The sequence below is a fragment of the Gekko japonicus genome, unplaced genomic scaffold (genome assembly GCF_001447785.1).
Source record: "Gekko japonicus isolate JY-2015 unplaced genomic scaffold, Gekko_japonicus_V1.1 scaffold140, whole genome shotgun sequence".
NCBI classification, from domain to species: Eukaryota; Metazoa; Chordata; class Lepidosauria; order Squamata; family Gekkonidae; genus Gekko; species Gekko japonicus.
The window spans coordinates 449183-467645 of record NW_015169781.1 but is presented as its reverse complement, the minus strand read 5'-3'; the positions used below and the strand labels follow the sequence as shown (position 1 = coordinate 467645).

The 18463-nt window shown below is 47.3% G+C and overlaps 1 protein-coding gene across 1 annotated transcript in view; it reads right to left on the bottom strand.

Moving 5' to 3' along the window:
- The window catches only part of EXD3 (exonuclease 3'-5' domain containing 3), a 217408-nt gene that overhangs the window by 143219 nt on the left and 55726 nt on the right, over positions 1-18463 (bottom strand). The window contains exons 11-13 of the mRNA XM_015416778.1: positions 11671-11837; positions 1882-2023; positions 188-398 (exon numbers count right to left, since the gene is read on the bottom strand). Of these exons, the coding sequence (XP_015272264.1) occupies positions 188-398; positions 1882-2023; positions 11671-11837 (520 nt within the window). The remainder of the gene's footprint in view (positions 1-187; positions 399-1881; positions 2024-11670; positions 11838-18463) is intronic.

Here is an 18463-nt window from a genome sequence, read left to right as displayed (position 1 = left end):
CCCCAGGGTCCTCAGCATCAGTTTCTGGATACCCTGTTCTCCAGACACAAATCTGAGAGCCAGGACAATCTGATCCCTGATTACCAGATTGGCACAGGCTACCAATAAGGGTACAAGGCATACGTATCCACATTTGACAACTCAAGAGAGCCAGGAAAGCCAAGTAATAGCAGAAAACAGCTGTTACCTAACTTAGTGATTGTTGGATCAGCAAAAAGGGTCTGGAAGAAGGAGGATAAAGCCTCCTCATCCTTCCCATCCTGCTTGAGGAGCTGCAACATGTCCAAGAGGAACACCCGGTCATGAACTGCCATCTGGACCACCGAGACTCGCGATTTTTTCCCCACAGTACCAAATGATGGTCGCCATTCCATGTCAATCCCAATGACCTGTCCGGGCTGCAAGAGGAAAAACCAAAATATCAGCTTCCTGTGGGAGCCAAGTTAGTACATAAAATAGCATAAAAATGAAGGTACAGGACATATTTATGTTCCACTTTTCTTGAAACTGTGGAACACAAGGGAGCATACATGGTGTTGGACTCAGGCAGGGATCTAATTCAGCCCTGCTTAGCTTCAATATCTTTCCAACCATACCCTACTTGACGGGAGGGATGATAGAGAAAAAAAGAGAAATAGCACTTGTAGTCAACATTATTCTTCTGAATTCTTCCATGTTTACTGGCAGTAACTCTCTTTTTCCAGAAAGGTTTCCTGGTCAGTAAAGTAATGTTCAGACATTACTTTCCCCTTGGTATTATCCCCAGGGAGCTATCGGGAGCAGACCTCATGCTCACACACACAGTCTTTTCTGCTAATTAACCTATGAGTTTTTCCCCACCCTCAAGAGCAACAAAGCTTCTCCTATATGACAATGCCCCCCCCCCCAAGTGAACCCAGGTGAAGCCACAACACTGGGTATTCAGCGTGCTGTATTTAAAGAACAACGATCTCCATGAGGAAGAGACTGTTTTGAAATGGTTTGGTGTACATGTTGTAAATCAAGACAATTTTCTTGCCATATGAGTAAGCATCTTGGATACGTGTTAGAGAATTCACTGCATTGTTATAGCTGTTGTTTTTGCAATTTATTAATGAGCCTGGAGATCCGCCATTCCTATACTTGTTATGTCATTAATTAATTTAAGAACTGCCAGGGAACACTAACATGCTGAGAGAAATGAATTAAATAACTTATATCTGAACATAAAAAGCTTGCCTTATACTCAGGTGACCATTGGTCTGTTCCATACTGTCGCCTCTGACTAGCAGTCGCTTTTCAGGTCTCAGGCAGAAGAAGGGTTTTCCCAGATGGACCAGTGGTCTGAGCCTGTATCAGGCAGCTTCACATGTTCATATAGGCTGTTTTTGAAATGGGGTCTTTTATACAGTGCTGCTTACCTGAAGCCTCCAAAGTAAAGAGCGCAGAGGGATGTAAACAGAGGTCATTTCGGGGGGGGGGTCGCGGGGAATCGCAGTCCCCCCGGGTGAGGTACGGGGGGCGGGGCACATGACGAAGCCCCACCCTCTGCTTCCGGCCGCCCCGCTTCCGGCCCTCATTCCGCCAGGAGGAGGCAGGAGAAGAGGGAGGGTAAGTTGCTTCCCCCCTGCCTCTCCCCACCCCTGCCTGCCTGGGGCCTGGGAGGGCCTTCGTGGGGCTTCCTTGCACTCCCGCCGGCCTTGCAGGTCCACCGCCCCTCATGGGGCTCGGCAGTGGAGCTGCAAGGCCGCCACCGGCAGCCGGGACCATTGGGGGCGGGGTGTGTGGCCTTATGACACACTTCCGGTGATGTCAGGGGGTGTGGCATATGCTAATGAATTATGCTAATGAGTTCCCCTAGCTCTTTTTCTACGAAACGACCCCTGGATGTAAAGCACCCACCTGAAGCACATGTTCCTTGCATTTCTGCACCTCTTCCCACTTTGACAGGAAAAGGACATTTTCCCTGGGGATGGAGAGCTGGTAATAATGATCCTTCTTCCACTCCTCACAGTTGGCCACTTTTTGCTTCAGTACATCATCTCTACACAATCAAGACAGAAAGATAACCATTTTAGGAAAAAGGAAATGGGAGAACAGCCCAAAGCCCTACCTGTAAATCAAGCACATTAAGCTTTGTATGAAGAAGTATTCTCCTGAACTGACCACCAGAGCTATGTGAATGCCACAACTGTTTGCCGGCTTCTGCTGACTCAGAGTTGGGTACACGGGGCTCCTCTTCTCTTGAGGAGTCCTCCCTCTCACTGAGCCCTGGCTGACCCACAACAACATCCCTCCCTCCTTTCCCTGCTGTGGGCTGTTTACCGTTTCAGGTCAATCATAGTCCTCATGGTGGCAAAGGGAGAACTGAGGGGAGAGTGTTCGCCCTGCCCCCTTCGTGTGACCCTTTGGGCGGGAAAAGGGATACACTGAGACAGGGCAGGGAGGAGCACTCAAAGGCTCTAGAAAGATCTTTTAGAAAGCTTGTTAGCTCTTCTGCAGCTGGCCTGCAACTGCGCAGTCCCATGTGGGACTAAACAGAAACCACAACTATGAACTTAAATTGTTATTATTCTATTGCCAATCAAATTTCCTTGGAATATTTCAAAATATTTTTGTACAAGGCCTGGAACAGATAAGAAAAGAAGAGCCTAAATGGATCAAGTCCACTTACTTCAGCATCCTGTTTTCCCACTGTGGCTGACCGCATGTTTCTGGGAAGCCTATTAAGCAGGGCATGAATGCAACAGTCTTCCATTGCTGTTCCTCCAGCAAGTGTCACTCAGAGTTATGCCGCCTGTGTAAATGGAAGTTCCATTTAACCAACATGGCTAACAGCCGCTAATGAAGCTACCCTTCATTAGTCTGTCTAGACACCTTTTAAAGGTATTTAAACTAGTTGCCATCACTGCCATCACTGCTTCCTGTGGCACTGAGTTCCACAAATTAATTCTGCTTTGTGCAAAGAAGTATTCACTTTTGCCTGTCCTGCGTCTACTGCCCATTCATTTCAGTTCATCCCTGCTCCCATTCACAAAGAGATCTCTTCTCCAGACGTATATCTACTCGATTTGGGTGACTTAAGATATCCTCTTGGATTATTCTGCCTCAAAGTCATTATCACAGGGGATGCCATCAAGACATCTGTGGGCTGAATTGTAACATTCTTCCTCCATATGGTTATTTCATGCATTTGCAAGAGCCTCTGGCCAGTCCCCCCACACACACACACACTGGCTGAATCCAGGGATTTATTATTTGAAAAAATATTTGCTAACCTTGTGTTTAGGGGAGTGTGTGACTAATTCAGCAGGGCAGCAGCACCAGGCAGGACAAACATTCATTCGCACAGATTGTCTGTGTGCACACAAGACAGTCAATATTTGTGCAAAAATATTTAGCAAAGGTGTGTGAAGCCCCCTTGCATTTCTGGGAATATCCTGGATGTAAAGCAATGGGAATTGGAAAGGAGTATGAGATGTCTCCGTATGCAGAGGAACAGGCCAGTTAACGCCTCTTGAACAGGGCTGTGTGCAAGCTGAGCAATTCTGCAAATGTGGCATTGAGGCCGGATTTCCACTTTGCTGAGAAACATATCTTTCATTTAAATTTGAAAACAAAATGCAGGCTTCTGGCTCTTAAGCTTGTGAAGATATGCTTCATGCTATTGCCTGGTCAATTTCCAGAAGCCAAAGTGGTGGAGGGGGTGGGGGTTTTCGGGCCATAGCTTCTGGGTCCTACTTTGGGACCAGCCAAGCAAACAATTATACAAAAATAAGTAGCAAAACATGCAAATATTTAGTTGCATTATTGATTGTTTGGATTATTCCCCCCCCCTTGTCTAAGGGAACTTTACAAAAAATGAAGGGTCCAGTCAGAAGGAGGTTAAAAGGGGGAATTAAGAGTCAAATCCCTCCAGGATGCCTGGAAGCTATTTACAACTACATTAGTTGAGACCTGGATAGAATGCATAGCTCAAGTCAGGAAAGGTACCACCAAGTCTAAAAGGATTTCTGCCTGATTAACGATCCAAGTCAAGGAAGCCATAAATGCAAAAAGGCTTCCTTTAAAAAGTAGAAGGCTGTCTTGAATGAGGTGAACAGAAAAAAGCACAGGTTCTGGCAAAAAAATGCAAGCTGACAATCAGGGGAGCAAAAAGAGAATCTAAGGAGCGGATGCTAAAAACATTGAGACGAGCAATATACTTTTCTTCAAATATTTCAGGAGGGAGCAAGAAATAGACTAAGGAGGTAGTAGGGCCTTTGGGTGACAAAGGAATGAAAGGACTGCTTAAGGAAAAAGGGGAGAAAATGAATGAATCTTCTGTTTTCACCATAGAAATTTTGGGATTGTAATAGCTCAATGTGGCAGTGGTGAAAAAGGCAAACTCCATGCTGGGGATTATCAGGAAAGGGGATGAAAATAGAGTGGCCAATATTGTAATGCCCTTGTATAGAGCTACAGTACTGCCTTATTTTGAATACTCTGTACAGTTCTGATTGTCATGTCTTAAAAAGGATATTGCAGTGCTGAAAAAAGTATAGAAGAAAGCAACCAAGATTATTAAGGGATTGGAACACCTTTTCTATACAGAGAGGCTGAAGGATGTGACACTTTTCAGTTTCTAAAGACTACTAAAGGAAGACGTGATGGAAGGTTTATAAAATTATAACTGGGTTAGAGAAAGTGGATGGGGCACTCAATAAAGTTGATGGGCAATAGGGTCAGAACAGATAAAAGGAAATGCTTACTCCACCAGTAATTAAATTGTGGAATTCACTGATAGTAGACATAGTGATGGCCATGAGCATAGATTATTTTAATTCATGGAGGACAGGTCCATCAATGGCTACTAGCCATGTGTCAGACTCCAGCATCAGGCTGAAGTCCAGGGCTGTATACTTCTCCAGAGTTCCTTTAGTAGGGCTTGCCCTAGGGGAAGAACCTCAGAAAAGAGGAAGGAGGAGGGGATATACAACACCTGCTCCTGCCAGTAACCTCTCCCTAGTTACCTTAGGTGAGGTCTGACCCTTTCTCCCTCATTCTCCCAGGGCACACCTTTTAAAGGGCTGCCTGGGAGTGGGTCTGGTCTCACTCCCTCCCTCTATCCTGCAGTATGGACCTACTATGGGAGTGGCAGGTTCTAAGCCCAATAAGCAGCTGCCTGCCTGGGTTCCCATTTCCACTGCCCCTCCCCCATGGGAAGTCTTATAAGGCTTCTCCTCTGGCTCCTGCTGGCCTAAGGAGGTCACTGCAGGCTGTTTCCTGCCCTTCCCAAGAACCTTCCTGGCTCCCACAACACATTAGGAAAGGGCCATCATTTGTGGTGGGTTCTGCTGTTCTTCTGCCACCCTTGTTTCCTCATGCCTCTGCTGTGCGTTTGGTGCTGGCCAGCCTTTTCTAGGTGCTGTGGTGAGCTGGGAAGCTGCTCCTGCAGCATTACATTGGGCTTCTGCAGCCCTCCTTGGATGGTTTCCTTGGCATGGTCTCGAGGCCTCTGTCTCCTTGGTGGTAAGTGTGGGGATGGGACCCTGGACACCACGGTGGGTAAAAAGAACCTCCAAACACAGAGGCAGCAAACTTCTGAATACCTGTGCTAGGAGGCAGTATCAGGGCCTTGGCCTCCATGCCCTGTTTGTTGGCCCTCCAAATGGGCTACTATGCGAAACAGGATGCTGGACTGGATGGACCACTGGTCTGAACCAGCCTTGCTCTTCTTTGTTCTTCTGTCTTCTCCTGTTAAAATATCTAAGGTAGCAGATGCTGGGGGGAAATCCTATAGAGCCAGTGCCATTCAGAATAGATACAATTGTGCTAGATGGAGCTACAGTTTGACTGAGTACAAGGCAATATCATATAGTCCACCTGTGATTTAGACTGTACGCTTCTTGGAGGTAAAAAGGTAAAGGTAAAGGTTCCCTTGCTCGAAAGCCAGTCGAATCCGACTCTAGGGTTGCGGTGCTCATTAGGTAGGAACACAATAATTTCCTACTCTCCAACGCACAAGGTTTTGAGCTAATAGCATAATTATGTTTATGAGTACAAACTGAAAAAATAACCAGCCATTCTTAGGGCAGAACGACCATTGGTACTCACCGTGAGGGGTCCTTCTCCTCTGAGGTTCAGGAGGACATCTCTATGGGTTATTCCCACCGTGCCTTTAGGGAGGCAGGAAATAGTTTTTTTCCCCCTTCCTGTTGGCGCCTTTGGAATATCCCCTCCTCAGTTCTGGGACTCCGAAAGCAGTGCTAGCAGCCGAAGAGGAAAAAAGGACCTTGCCCTATGAAAACATAACTTTAAACAGTAGATTAACCTGCTTAACCTTAGCAACTGTAAGAAAGAAAAACCCTGCAACACGCAGGACAAGGATACGAAGAAATGGAGAGAAGAATTCAGCAAAGGAAATTTAGCAAAGAAGATGACAAAGGGAGGGCCGAGATGTCCTCCTGAACCTCAGAGGAGAAGGACCCCTCACGGTGAGTACCAATGGTCGTTCTCCCTCTGAGGTGGAGGACATCTCTATGGGACCTCCCCGAGCAGTGTCCATTTTACTTGGGTGGGTTGTCATCTTCTTCTAGTGCAACGACTTGCTGAAGAATTCTTCTCCCAAATGCAGCATCCGCCGAAGCAGAGGTGTTAATCTTGTAGTGTCTAATGAAGGATGATATGGAGGACCACGTGGCCGCCTTACAGACCTCCTCCACAGAAGCCCTGTTAGCAAAGGCGGCATTCGTTGTTGCACTTCTTAAGGAATGAGCTGTTATTCCATTGGGAACCTCCAGTCCAGAAGCCCGATAGGCCTCCACAATGCAGGACTTCAAGGTCGAACTGATGGCCGATCTCGACATCCTCTCTCCCTTATGTGGTAAGGAAATATTGACGAACAAGGAATCCGTTTTCCTCCAAGATTCCGTTCTTGCCAGGAAAATTTTGAGTGCTCTCTTGACGTCCAAAGTATGCCAAACCCTTTCCTTCGGGTGTTTGGGATGGGGACAAAAGGTAGGCAGACATATGTCTTGGGAAAGATGAGGCAGATGTCACTTTAGGTCGGAATGTCGGATCAGTCCTAAGCACCACTTTGTCTTTATGAAATATGCAGAACGATGATCTAGCGGACAGGGCTCCTAGTTCAGACACCCTGCGGGCCGACGTGATGGCTACGAGAAATAACGTCTTCATTCGCAGCCATCGCAAGTCCACTTCTCGCAGAGGTTCGAACGGCTTCTTGGTAAGGGCGTTCAACACAACGTTTAACTTCCAAGTAGGAAATCGATGAACCTGTGGAGGAGCTCTGACCGCTGCCCCTTGAAGAAAACGCTGGACGTGCGGATGTCTATTTAATCCGAAACCTTCCAGGGATGGCAAAACTGTGGATATTGCGGCCAACTGTCTGCGTAGAGTTGACGCCTTTAAGCCTGTATCCAGTCCCTCTTGGAGAAACGCAAGAAGAGAGGCTACTGACGGCTTCAAGGGGTCTATCTGTTTTCGTCTACACCAACGGACGAATGCCTTCCACGTGGTGTTATATATTCGGACAGTGGATTGACGCCTGGAAGACATTATGGTATCCTGAACCAAGGTAGAATATCCTTGTTTGGCTAACGCGTCCCGCTCAATCGCCACGCGGTCAAACATAGCCATGCTGGGTCTGGATGCCACATCGGCCCCTGGGACAACATGTCCGGAGAGACCGTGAACTTCAGAGGCGGAAGAATCGTTAGTTCCTGAAGGGCTGAGAACCACGGCCGACGACTCCAGCTCGGAGCAACCAGGATGACTTCTGCTCGAAGTTTTCGGATTCTGCGGAGAGTTCTGGAGATTAGAACAAACGGCGGAAAAGCGTACATCAGTCCCGGTGGCCACGCCGTCGTCAGGGCATCCGTCGCCTCTGCTCCCTGGTGGAAATACCTGGAGAAGTACCTGGGCGTCTTGTGGTTTTCTGGAGACGCAAACAAATCCACCAGCGGCCGACCGAAGCAGAGTGCTATTTCTTCGAAGAGTCTTGGGTGAAGAGCCCATTCTCCCTCCAGGATGGTCATCCTGCTGAGCCAATCGGCTTGTACGTTGTCGACACCCCGAATGTGCTCTGCCCTTAGAGAAATGATGTTCTTCTCCGCCCAGGATAGAATCTTCATTGCCTCCCTGTGTAATTGTGAGGAGCGGGACCCGCCCTGTTTGTTGATGTGAGCTTTGGCTGATATATTGTCCGTCCTCACTAACACATGCTGATTTTGTAGTCGGGGAGAGAAATGAATTAGGGAGCGATGAATGGCTCTGAGTTCCAGTAAGTTGATGGGGAGCTTCTTCTCTGTGGCTGACCAGATCCCTTGGACTGGAACTCCCTCCAGCGTTGCCCCCCAGCCCAGGAGGCTGGCATCCGTGAATAGCTCTCTGGAATGGCTGATATAAAAGATCTTTCCCATTTGAAGGTTGTTCAGACTTGTCCACAATCGAAGACTCTCCTTGACCCTTGGGGTCACCTGCAACGGAACATTCTTCTTTTCCATGATGTGGAATTGGTAAGGACGTAGAAACAATTGTAAGGGTCTGGAGTGCATGCGGGCCCACTGCAACATGTCTAGACTGGCAATCATGAGTCCAAGGAGGCTGGCCAGCTCCAGGAGAGGAGAAGTCCTGCTGCTGTAAATTCTGGAAGCTAAGTCTTTGATCTTTTTGGCCTTGGAGATTGGGAGAAACAGTGCCATGCGGACTGTATCTATCCTGGCACCCAGATGTTCTATCTGTTGTGTTGGAGTCAGAAAACTTTTCTCGAAGTTGATCTTGAATCCATGATTCCGCAAGCATTGCAGCGTCCTGTCTGTGTTCTGGACAGCTTGCGCCTGGCTGTTGGCTCGGATCAGCAGGTCGTCCAAATATGGATGGACATGAATCCCCTGTCCTCTGAGATGAACGATAGGATTGATTATTAACTTTGAAAAGAGTCTTGGCGCCGTAGAGAGGCCGAACGGAAGTGCTCGATATTGGAAATGTCGATTGAGTATGCAGAACCGAAGATATTTCTTGTGGGATGGATGAATAGGTACATGCAGGTAAGCCTCCGTGAGATCGATGGAGGTTAGATATTCGCCCGGAGACAGGGAGTCCACTACCGCCTTCAGCGTCTCCATGCGAAAATGACGTAATCTTATAAATCTGTTCAGGAACTTCAAGTCCAATATTGCCCTCCAATCCCCGTTGCGCTTGGGGACTAAGAACAATATGGAGTAAACTCCCTGGCCTCTCTCCGCAGGAGGAACTGGCTCGATTGTCTCGATGTCTAGCAGGTGTTGTACAGCCCTGTTGATTAGCGCCCTCTTGTTCTCTAATCGGCTTGTAGGCGACTTGAGGAATCTCTCTGGTGGGTATCGTAGAAATTCGATTATGTATCCGTTGGACACGACGTCCACTGCCCAGGCATCCGCCTGTGCCTCTGACCAAGTCTTTGAAAAGTGGAGTAGTCGTGCCCCGACCGGTATGGGTAGAGAGTCATGCCTGTTTAGGTTTAGAATCTCTGTCTCCAAGTCTTTGAAAAGTGGAGTAGTCGTGCCTGTTTAGGTTTAGAATCTCTGTCTTCTCTGCCACCCCTGTTGAAGGTGGATCTGCGGAAACGGGACGAGAAGGACCCACGCTTGGAAGGTTGCTTGAAGGTTTCCCATGATGACCTTTTGAAGTCGTGTCGAAATCTGGGCAACGTATGTTGTGTACGAAAGGACTGATTTCGTGTATCAGGCCGTCTGAGAGACCTGGGCATGGCATTCTTTTTGTTCCTGGTTTCTACCAGAATGGAATCCAGTGCCTCCCCAAACAAGCGATCACCTTGAAATGGGTATGCCGTTACTATTGATTTGGATGACGAGTCAGCTTGCCAAGCCTTCAGCCAGAGTAGCCTTCGGCCCACCGCCGTGGAGCCAGTGGCCTTGGATGCGAAGGAAATGATGTCAAGCGTGGCATCTGCAGTGAACGAGTTGGCCTTGAGAACGCGCAACACTCCTTCCAGCACGCTGCGATTGTTCTCAGGAATAATCTGAGTGAGCTTCCTCAGCCATACTATTGCTGCTCGAGAAGCAATGGAGGCAGTCGTCGCTGCCTTCACCATCATGGCTACCGACTCGTGAATCCTCCGCAGCGTTGCTTCCAGTTTCCTGTCCGTTGCATCTCTGAGGTTGCCGGACCCATCTTCGGACACCAAGCCCGATGACTGGATTGCTGCCACCGGACCATCCACTGGGGGCACCTGTAAGAGCTCATTGGCATAGTTAGGTAAAGCATACAATTTTTTGGCTAATGCAGGAAACTGCCTATTCACCATGGGTTTATCCCATCCCGAGCGAAGTTGTCGCTCAAAGTACTCAGGGAATGGGAAGACTTTCTCAGTAATCTCTTCTGGAGGAAAAAACTCTGAGTTGCCTCCAGATCTAGACTTAAATTTGGCTTTAGCCGCCTTCTGGTATTCAGATGGAGGCACGTCACGTAAGTCAAGAGCTTTAATGGCTTTAGTTAGAAAAAACTGATAATCCTCTACCTTGAAAAAACAGTTGGACAGTTCAGGAAGCTTCAATTCTTCCTCCTCCTCCTCAGACAAAAATTCACCCTCCTCTCTGCCATCAATGGAAGATGCAGGTGATTCCAACTCCTCCCTCCACCTGTACTCCTCTGGGTTTCTGGGGAGTGGGGGGGGGCTTTTTTGCTGCCTTAGTGGGCCAGGTGATATGAGGAGGTCCCGAGGGGATTGGCTCCTGAGGAGAAGGGACTGCGGGTCGCATATGAGCCAACTCCTGTTGGAGAGACTGTCTGATCATAGCCATAAGCTCTGCCGATTGAATTGCAAACGCCAGATCTGGGGACTTACCCCTCTGCTGGTCAGCTGCTGCGTCATCGTGTTGCAGCAATACGGGCTGGGAGAGGCCAAGCCGCCCACCAACTGCCCCCGCGGCTCCCATAATGCTGCCCTGGAAGGTGCCGAGGCCCGAATCCGTACCTTCAAAATGGCCGCCGTCAGATCTCGAGCGCGCCAACGGAATGGCGGGCTCTTCGTTTAAGCTTAATAGGGGCCACTTCTGGCCGCGCTGCTCTGCAGCCGAATCGATTATTTTGGTTGCGGGCGCTCGATCGTGCCGCGAAGGCCGATCCGTCCCGGAGAAGCTGTGCGTTGCCGCGGTTGCGGCGGTCGCTTGTCCCTCGTCGCCTGAGGAGAACTCCTCAGGAATCTCCTTCGATGCCATAACGGCCTTCCTCTCTTCAGGTCTTGAGACCTCTTTGATCTTTGCTCCAAGGGAGAGAAAAGAACAGGCAGAGGAGAGATCGAAGTACAGAAGGAGAAAAAAGGGAACTCAGACTAGGTATAAAAGAAAGAAGGGCAAGGCAGACTGCTAGAGAAGGGAAAGTGAAAGAGACTACAGCTAGAGCCTAGAAGCTTGCTGCTGCTCCCTACAGAGGCAGGAACAGAACTGGGGAGGGGATATTCCGAAGGCGCCAACAGGAAGGGGAAAAAAAACTATTTCCTGCCTCCCTAAAGGCACGGTGGGAATAACCCATAGAGATGTCCTCCACCTCAGAGGGAGAACTGTGAGGCAAAGGGCACACAAGTCTTGAGTTTGAGGTGTACCCTGGAATAAGAGCAACCCCCCCCCCAGCCTTGACACACTAGGCAAAGACCCCAAGACAGGTGTGCTTGCTCTCTCCTCTTTCTACCTCTCTTGACTTTTGAGGGCTTTCAGCTCATCTGCCACTTGGCAAGGCAGGGTGTCCTCAGGGAGGCTGTAGTGAAGAGCCCAAGTGGCCGCAGCGTTTAGGTGATGGTAAGAGGCCAGCAGCTGGACTAGCTGTTCCTGCAGCCACCGATTGTTCTCAATGGTGCTCTAAAAAGCAAAGAGAAATCAAAGTCAGTCAGTGCAAGGTCCATTTCCATGAGCAGCGAAGTTGCTTGGGATAGTTTTCATCACTCAGAAGTATCTCTCATTAAAGAAAAAGCTGGCTACCCCCACTCCAAAAGGATACATCATGTATTTTCTCAGCCTACTGCCATAACAATAAACAGGCACCCCACTTACAACTGTGGGATACTCCTGTTACCACTGGCTCTCACAATCCTACTCAAACCTTTGCCCAGTTGGTAAGAGCCAGTCTACAACGGGGCTGTGCTTTTGGGGTTCTGATAATGCTGCTGGAAATCTGTATTTCAGCATAGGCTGCATCAGATAATCACAGTATTTCCCTACTTCCTCCCTCGAGATGGTGTGGCTCAACAGATCAATGCTCAACATTCCAAGGATGCAATCAAAAATCATAGTTTACTTTCCCAAACTTACTGCAACACCTCCTGTGTCTTCACATACACTTTGGTCATTTTTGTGCTTGAGAAACTAGTTCATAGAGACTCAGTACTTGGTCTGTGTATCCAGCCAAACCATTAAATAGACTGGTCCTACAGCCACACTCTCAGGATTCAAACGATCACCACATCTTGATGCTTCTTTCTTTTCAATCGGTGTTAAGCAGCCCTACCTTCAGCAATGTTTCCTGACAAACATGTTTCAACACAATTGATAATCAAGGCAAATCATCTGTTAAAATTCTTTAAGCTGGCAGGTCAGTAGCTTTTAAGGGCTACGGGGGCCATCATGCTGACTGTTTGCTTAACCTTAGTTGCAAAGTCCTCCTTTTCATTTTAGGAATGAATGATGGTTTGCATTATGTCTGTACCAGTGTTATGGTGGTAACTATGGCTTACAAATACACTTTTAACTGTGGCTGAATGGTTTACAGCTAACCATTGTTAGCAAACCGACTAGCACAGCCCTAATATTGTGCCATGGTTACCTCTAAAAAGGAAAGAAAAAATTCACACATGATCAAAGAAGGGGGAGGAGTGTGCAAGCCCCCAAGAGAGGTCTTGATCTCTTCAATGTAGCTAAGAGATCTTGCAACTAGAGTTGGGCACAAAGTGGGAAAATTGAGGTTCATCCCGCTTCGTGGGGGTCTCACGAACCTTCCAATTTACCAAACTGGTTCATTTTGTGAGGTTCATGAAGTGGTGGAGTGGCCTCCCATGAGCTAGAGATGACAATCTCGCAGTTAGTCTCCAGCTGACTCTACTCTACCCGCCCTCCAAGTTTGGTGAGGATTGGATTTACGGGGACCGAGTTACAGCCCCCAAAGCAGGTGCCCCCTGGAAAGTGCTCTCTGGGGAAATCACAGCCACAGGTTTAGGAGTGTGTCAAACAGCCCACCGGTGAGCTAAAGACATCAAACTTGCAGAGGACCTCCCTGGGAAGCCCCTCTACCTGCCCTCAAAGTTGTGTTCAGATTGGCTTTGAGGGGCTGAGTAGTGCCCCCCAAAGCAGGTGCCCCCAGGAAAGTGCTCTCTGGGGAAGTCACAGCTAGAGACAACAAACTCGCAGTGGACTTTCTCAGGATGCCCCTCTTCAAGAAGGGGGGAGGTCTAGCATGGGAGGGGGGTGATAAATTGGAAAACCAAGTTGATGGCCAGGTATAGCAAGAGCAGCTGGTGATGCCAAGCCTGGCGGGTGGGTGCCCAGAGGCACAGAAGTCAAGGATCTTACGATCCAAAGTGCAAAAAGGGGGGAGGTCTAGCACGGGGGGAGGGGGGCGATTTGGAAAACCAAGTCAATGGGCAGGTACAGCAAGGGCAGCTGGTGATGCCGTCCATCCCCCCAGTTGTTTTGACTATTGATTACTGCCAGTGTGTCTGGCTCACAAACCACTGCCACGAACCTAATGAACCTCCGTGAAAAACATGGCAGTTTGTGGGCAAGGCTATCTTACAAACTGAGGCCTCACGAACCATGAACCGGCCATGTTCATGACAAAATTAGGTTCATGATGAGGTTCATGCCCATCCCTACTGGCAATATTTATATTTATTTAAAAGATTTATAGACTGCTTTTTGCAGCAAAGGCTTTGATATAGCAACACAGTATCATACAAAATTGCACTGATTTTTTAAAAAATACAATACCAAAACCCAACTTAAAACTCACAGATTTAAAATAGCCAATGTATCAATTCATACCATAATTTAAACAATACTTCTTTAGTTCAATAGGAGCCTAGAAATAAAGGGTTTATGACTCTTTTTTCTTTCCCCAAAGGCAAGATGTTGTTTTTAAATTGTAACCCATTTCCAAAGAATGGGTATAACTGCAATCCCTCCAATCCCCTCCCCCATAATTTCTGGCCCTTCTTGATTTCACTGGCTGAAAAAGATATCATCCAGAGGCCCTGCTGGTTTAATCTTAACTGTTACAGGGCCCTTACAGATAATACTTTTAAAATTGAAGTTATTTACTTCTCACTGAAATTCAAGGTGGATTACACTATGTAAGTCAATATGATTAAGAGGATGGGACATCCAGTACACAATGCAATAGAGTTTGCATTGCAGCAATCTGAAAACCAGAAGAAAACTGAAACGGTGCTGAAACAATTCTTAAACAGAGTACAAGCTGATACATAGTAGGAGCATGCTTACAGCCACAGACAGTACACAGTAGTATAGCCCACAGGCTCTATCACTATACTGAAGCATCTTTCTGAATCAGTTAATTACAGTACAGCCCTATTACCTGTGCAAAAAAGCCCCCCTGAATAATTCATAGTTATTAATATAAATAATATATTGATTACTATGAAAAATAACTAGTGTTGCCAACTCTGGGTTTCATTTATTTATTTAGATTTATATCCCGCCCTTCCCGCAAGCGGACTCTAGGTGGGTTACAACAATAAATTACAATCAATAAGCAATTTAAAGTAGATATTAAGCAATAAAAACAGTTGAAACTGTTAAAAGATGGGCATAGTTGAGGATTAATTCTTTAATTAAATATTCAGCAATTCTAAAACTGGGAACAATTGGACTGCAGCTGAGCTATAAAGATCTTATCAGTAGCACAAACTGCAGCAACTGCAGCAGGTAGGCCAATTAATGGATGCCAACCACCTCACCCAAAGGCCTGGCAGAACAGCTCCGTTTTGCAGGCCCTGTGGAACTGTACTAGGCCTCGCAGGGCCCTGGTCTCAATCAGGAGCATGTTCTACCAGGCCGTGGCCAGGGCAGGAAAAAGCCCTGTCCCTGGTTAAAGCTAAATGAATGTCCCTCAGGCCGGGAATAACCAGCAAATGGTGGTTCGTTCAGTGCAAGGCTCTCTAGAGCATATATGGGTAGAGGTGGTCCCTTAGATATGTCAGTCCCAGGCCGCATAGGGCTTTAAAGGTCACAACCAGTGATCATTGCATGGGGCACAGTTGCCAAGTCCTGGGGGGAGAGATAGAGAACCAACTTCCTGATCTACAGAAGATGGTAAAAGGCAGACCTGGCAACTGTGGCGACCTGAGCCTCCATAGAGAGTAAGAAATCCAGAGTCACCCCTAGGCTCCTCACCTTCTGGGCCAGGACCAACAGGGCCCTGTCCAGGGTAGGGAGCCGGATTCCCAAAACCACTCCTCCCTCCCGCTCAGGTACAGAACCTCCATCTGTTGAGAAATTCCTGGAGATTTGGGGGGTTAAGCCTGGGGAGGGTGGAGTTTGGGGGAGTGGAGGGACCTCAGCAGGATATAATGTCATAGAGTCCACGCTCTAAAGCAGACATTTTCTCCAGGGGAGCTGATCTCTGTCATCTGAACATCAGTTGTGATTCCAAGAGATCTCCAGGCCCTACTTGGACGTTGGCAACCCTAATTTGAATCAGTGTTGGCAGAGAAACATGCACATGGCTGCATATTCTTAACTTTATGACTGTTGTGAGAGTGGGATAGCGAGTACTAGGGAGGGAACAGGCCCTTGAAGGTTGGGGTAGAAGTTCCAAACTTTTTTTAATGTGGGGTTTTCTAGAAATTTGCAAGATTGAAATTGGAGTGCTAAACATCTGCCTATCTCACCGTTCCAGCCTGTGTTTTGTTTTATGACTTTAGTACCAGAGGGAGAATGCTGGTTGAACAACATTCCTCTCTTGAGCTACAGGCAACGTGTGGGAACATTGCCCTGTTCCCTCCAGATCTGCTGATGCAGCAGAGCTGAAAAACCAGCAACAAATCTTGTGCAATTTTCTGAAGTCTTGGAGGAGAAAGCAAACTAAGCCCCACAGAGTAAGTAGGAAAGGATCTGACAGGCCATCAAGGCAAACAACCAATTCCTTGGAATTTTCTTTCTTGCCTGGCCTGTGGACTTTACAGAGGCATCTTGCAGGCCATTGCTAGAAACAGGACACTAAGCTAGATGAACCTCTATCTAATTCTGCAGGTTTCTGGTGTGGTCAGGGCCACTAAAACAATTAAAAGGCAAGCAGTGGAGGATAGGTATCTTAAGAGCTATTAGCCATGGTAACCAACTAGACATTCCATGTACAGAGGTAGCATATCTAGGACAATCACATCCTGAATATGGAATCACCTTTAAGGCCATCTTTGTGAGTTTCCAAGAGGAATGCTAAGCTAGGGTAAACTGGGGGAGATGGAGCCATGGATGCCGCTCTAATGCTCCTTGAAGGAAAGGCAGGAAAAATTGTCCTAGAGATGGACCAGATATAAGGTGTTTCTGTTGCTCCTGGAGGTGATGTAACCTGGTTGAGTGTCCTAGCAGTACAGATCCCTAACCTGAACTGCAGAAACGGTTTCCTGTTTTTTGCAGGCTCATCTCACTGTGGCTTTGTGGCCTGTTTTGCTGGTGGTGTGGCCCAGTGCATACAGTGTTTTGCAATCAATCTGGCTTTAACACCACCCCTTTCCTTTTCCCCTTCTGTTTTTTTTTTTCTTCCCCCGGGCCATCAAATGATTGATTTCCCACTCTGACAGGAGAGTCTCACCTTTGCATTGCTAAAAGCATCTCAAGAATGAGGCCTGACAGCCACAGCAGCAGCATTCCACCTGGGCAGGCTGCGTTTGCACATGTAGGAGCGGGAAACAGAGCAGTGAAGAAGCCTTGCTTTGCAAGCAAGGTACAGAGGCAGAGCTGAACTACCAAGCTGGGAAGTTCCAAAACATTAGAACTGCTGCGCTTGATCAGATCGAAGCTGGTAGAACCTTGAGCCAGTCATTCTCTCTTAAGCCTACTCTGCTGCACAGGGTTGTTGTTGTTGTGAGGATAAACAGAGGAGGGGAAAACAATGTGGCAACCGCTTTTGCCCCCATTGAGGAGAAAAGGGTGGTGTGTGTGTGTATTATACACACATACATACAAATAAACAAACATGCACTCAAGTCCACTGTGGGAATAAATTGGCCTTTAAGCTCCTTTGTAAATTCATAGCCTCAGTGAAATTTGAACTGGGGACTTCCTGGCTTATTGTGTACACTCATTGCTTCTACTCTTACACACCTGCTGTGATGCTTGTATGTTACTTCCCCTGCTCCCTCTCCTAAACACATGAAGCTACCTTCTACTGAGTCAGTTCTCTGTTCCATTTGGTCTAGTATTTATTTGCAGCAGCTCTTCCAAGTATCAGGCAGAAAAGTTCTTTCCCAGATTTTGTCACCTAAAATCATTTTAACTGGAGACGTTAGGGTCTGAACCTAGGACCTTCTTGGCAGTGGATGCCCTATCGCTGAACCAAAACCTCTTGTCCTTACTTCTAGCAAGATTCCCTGATCAAACTTTGAAGATGAGGGGGAAATTATACAGGATCAACACAGACTTGTTGAAACCTGTGTTTAAAAAACAAACAAAAAACCAAACCCCCCCAGACATATCATTCCATCTATAATCCTGAGGCATGCAAATCAAAGATTCTTAATGCTAATGAAAACCTGTGATTAAAACCTTCCTTGCATGAGGCTTGCTGAGCACAAAACTGCCACAAGCCCTTTTTGACCAAGTGCTCATTTTCAAATGTTCTCCTCTTCCCTTAAATAAAAAATTAGCATGCCACCAAGCAAGGTTTAGCACAGTCCCCCTTTCTCTTGCTACCTTACAACATACTTAGGTTGGGAAACATTGAGAAATATCTGTCATATATTTAATCATCCTTCCCTTCTTCCCCTCCCCATTTTATTCTCACAACAACCCAGTGAGGTGGCTTGAACTGAGGGACTGGCCAGGCATCACCCTGTGAGATTCACAGCCAGATGGAGATTTGAAGCCAGGTCTCCCAAGTCCTGGCCTAACACTCTCCCTATCACAGTACACTGGTTCCCCCTTTTGCCCTCCCCCTGCTCTCTGCAGCGCTCCAGGGTTCTACAGCTTTGCTCTATAACACAACGTGTAAAGGAGTACTTAGATTACAGCTCCTTGATCTTATTTCAAGGAGTCCACCTGGCTGTGAGCCAAAGCTATAATAAGTATGTTTGCAGGATCTTTAGCAAATGGAAGGATTGGCAGAAACATTTTTTTCTCTCTCTTTAATCTCTCTTGGTGCATTAAATTTCCTGGTGCCCTCTGTTGTGGAGACAGAATGCTTGAGAGGGCAGACTGAATGAACTCAGAAATTCACACCCTGCCAAACTGGCCTGAATTCCCTAAATCCATAA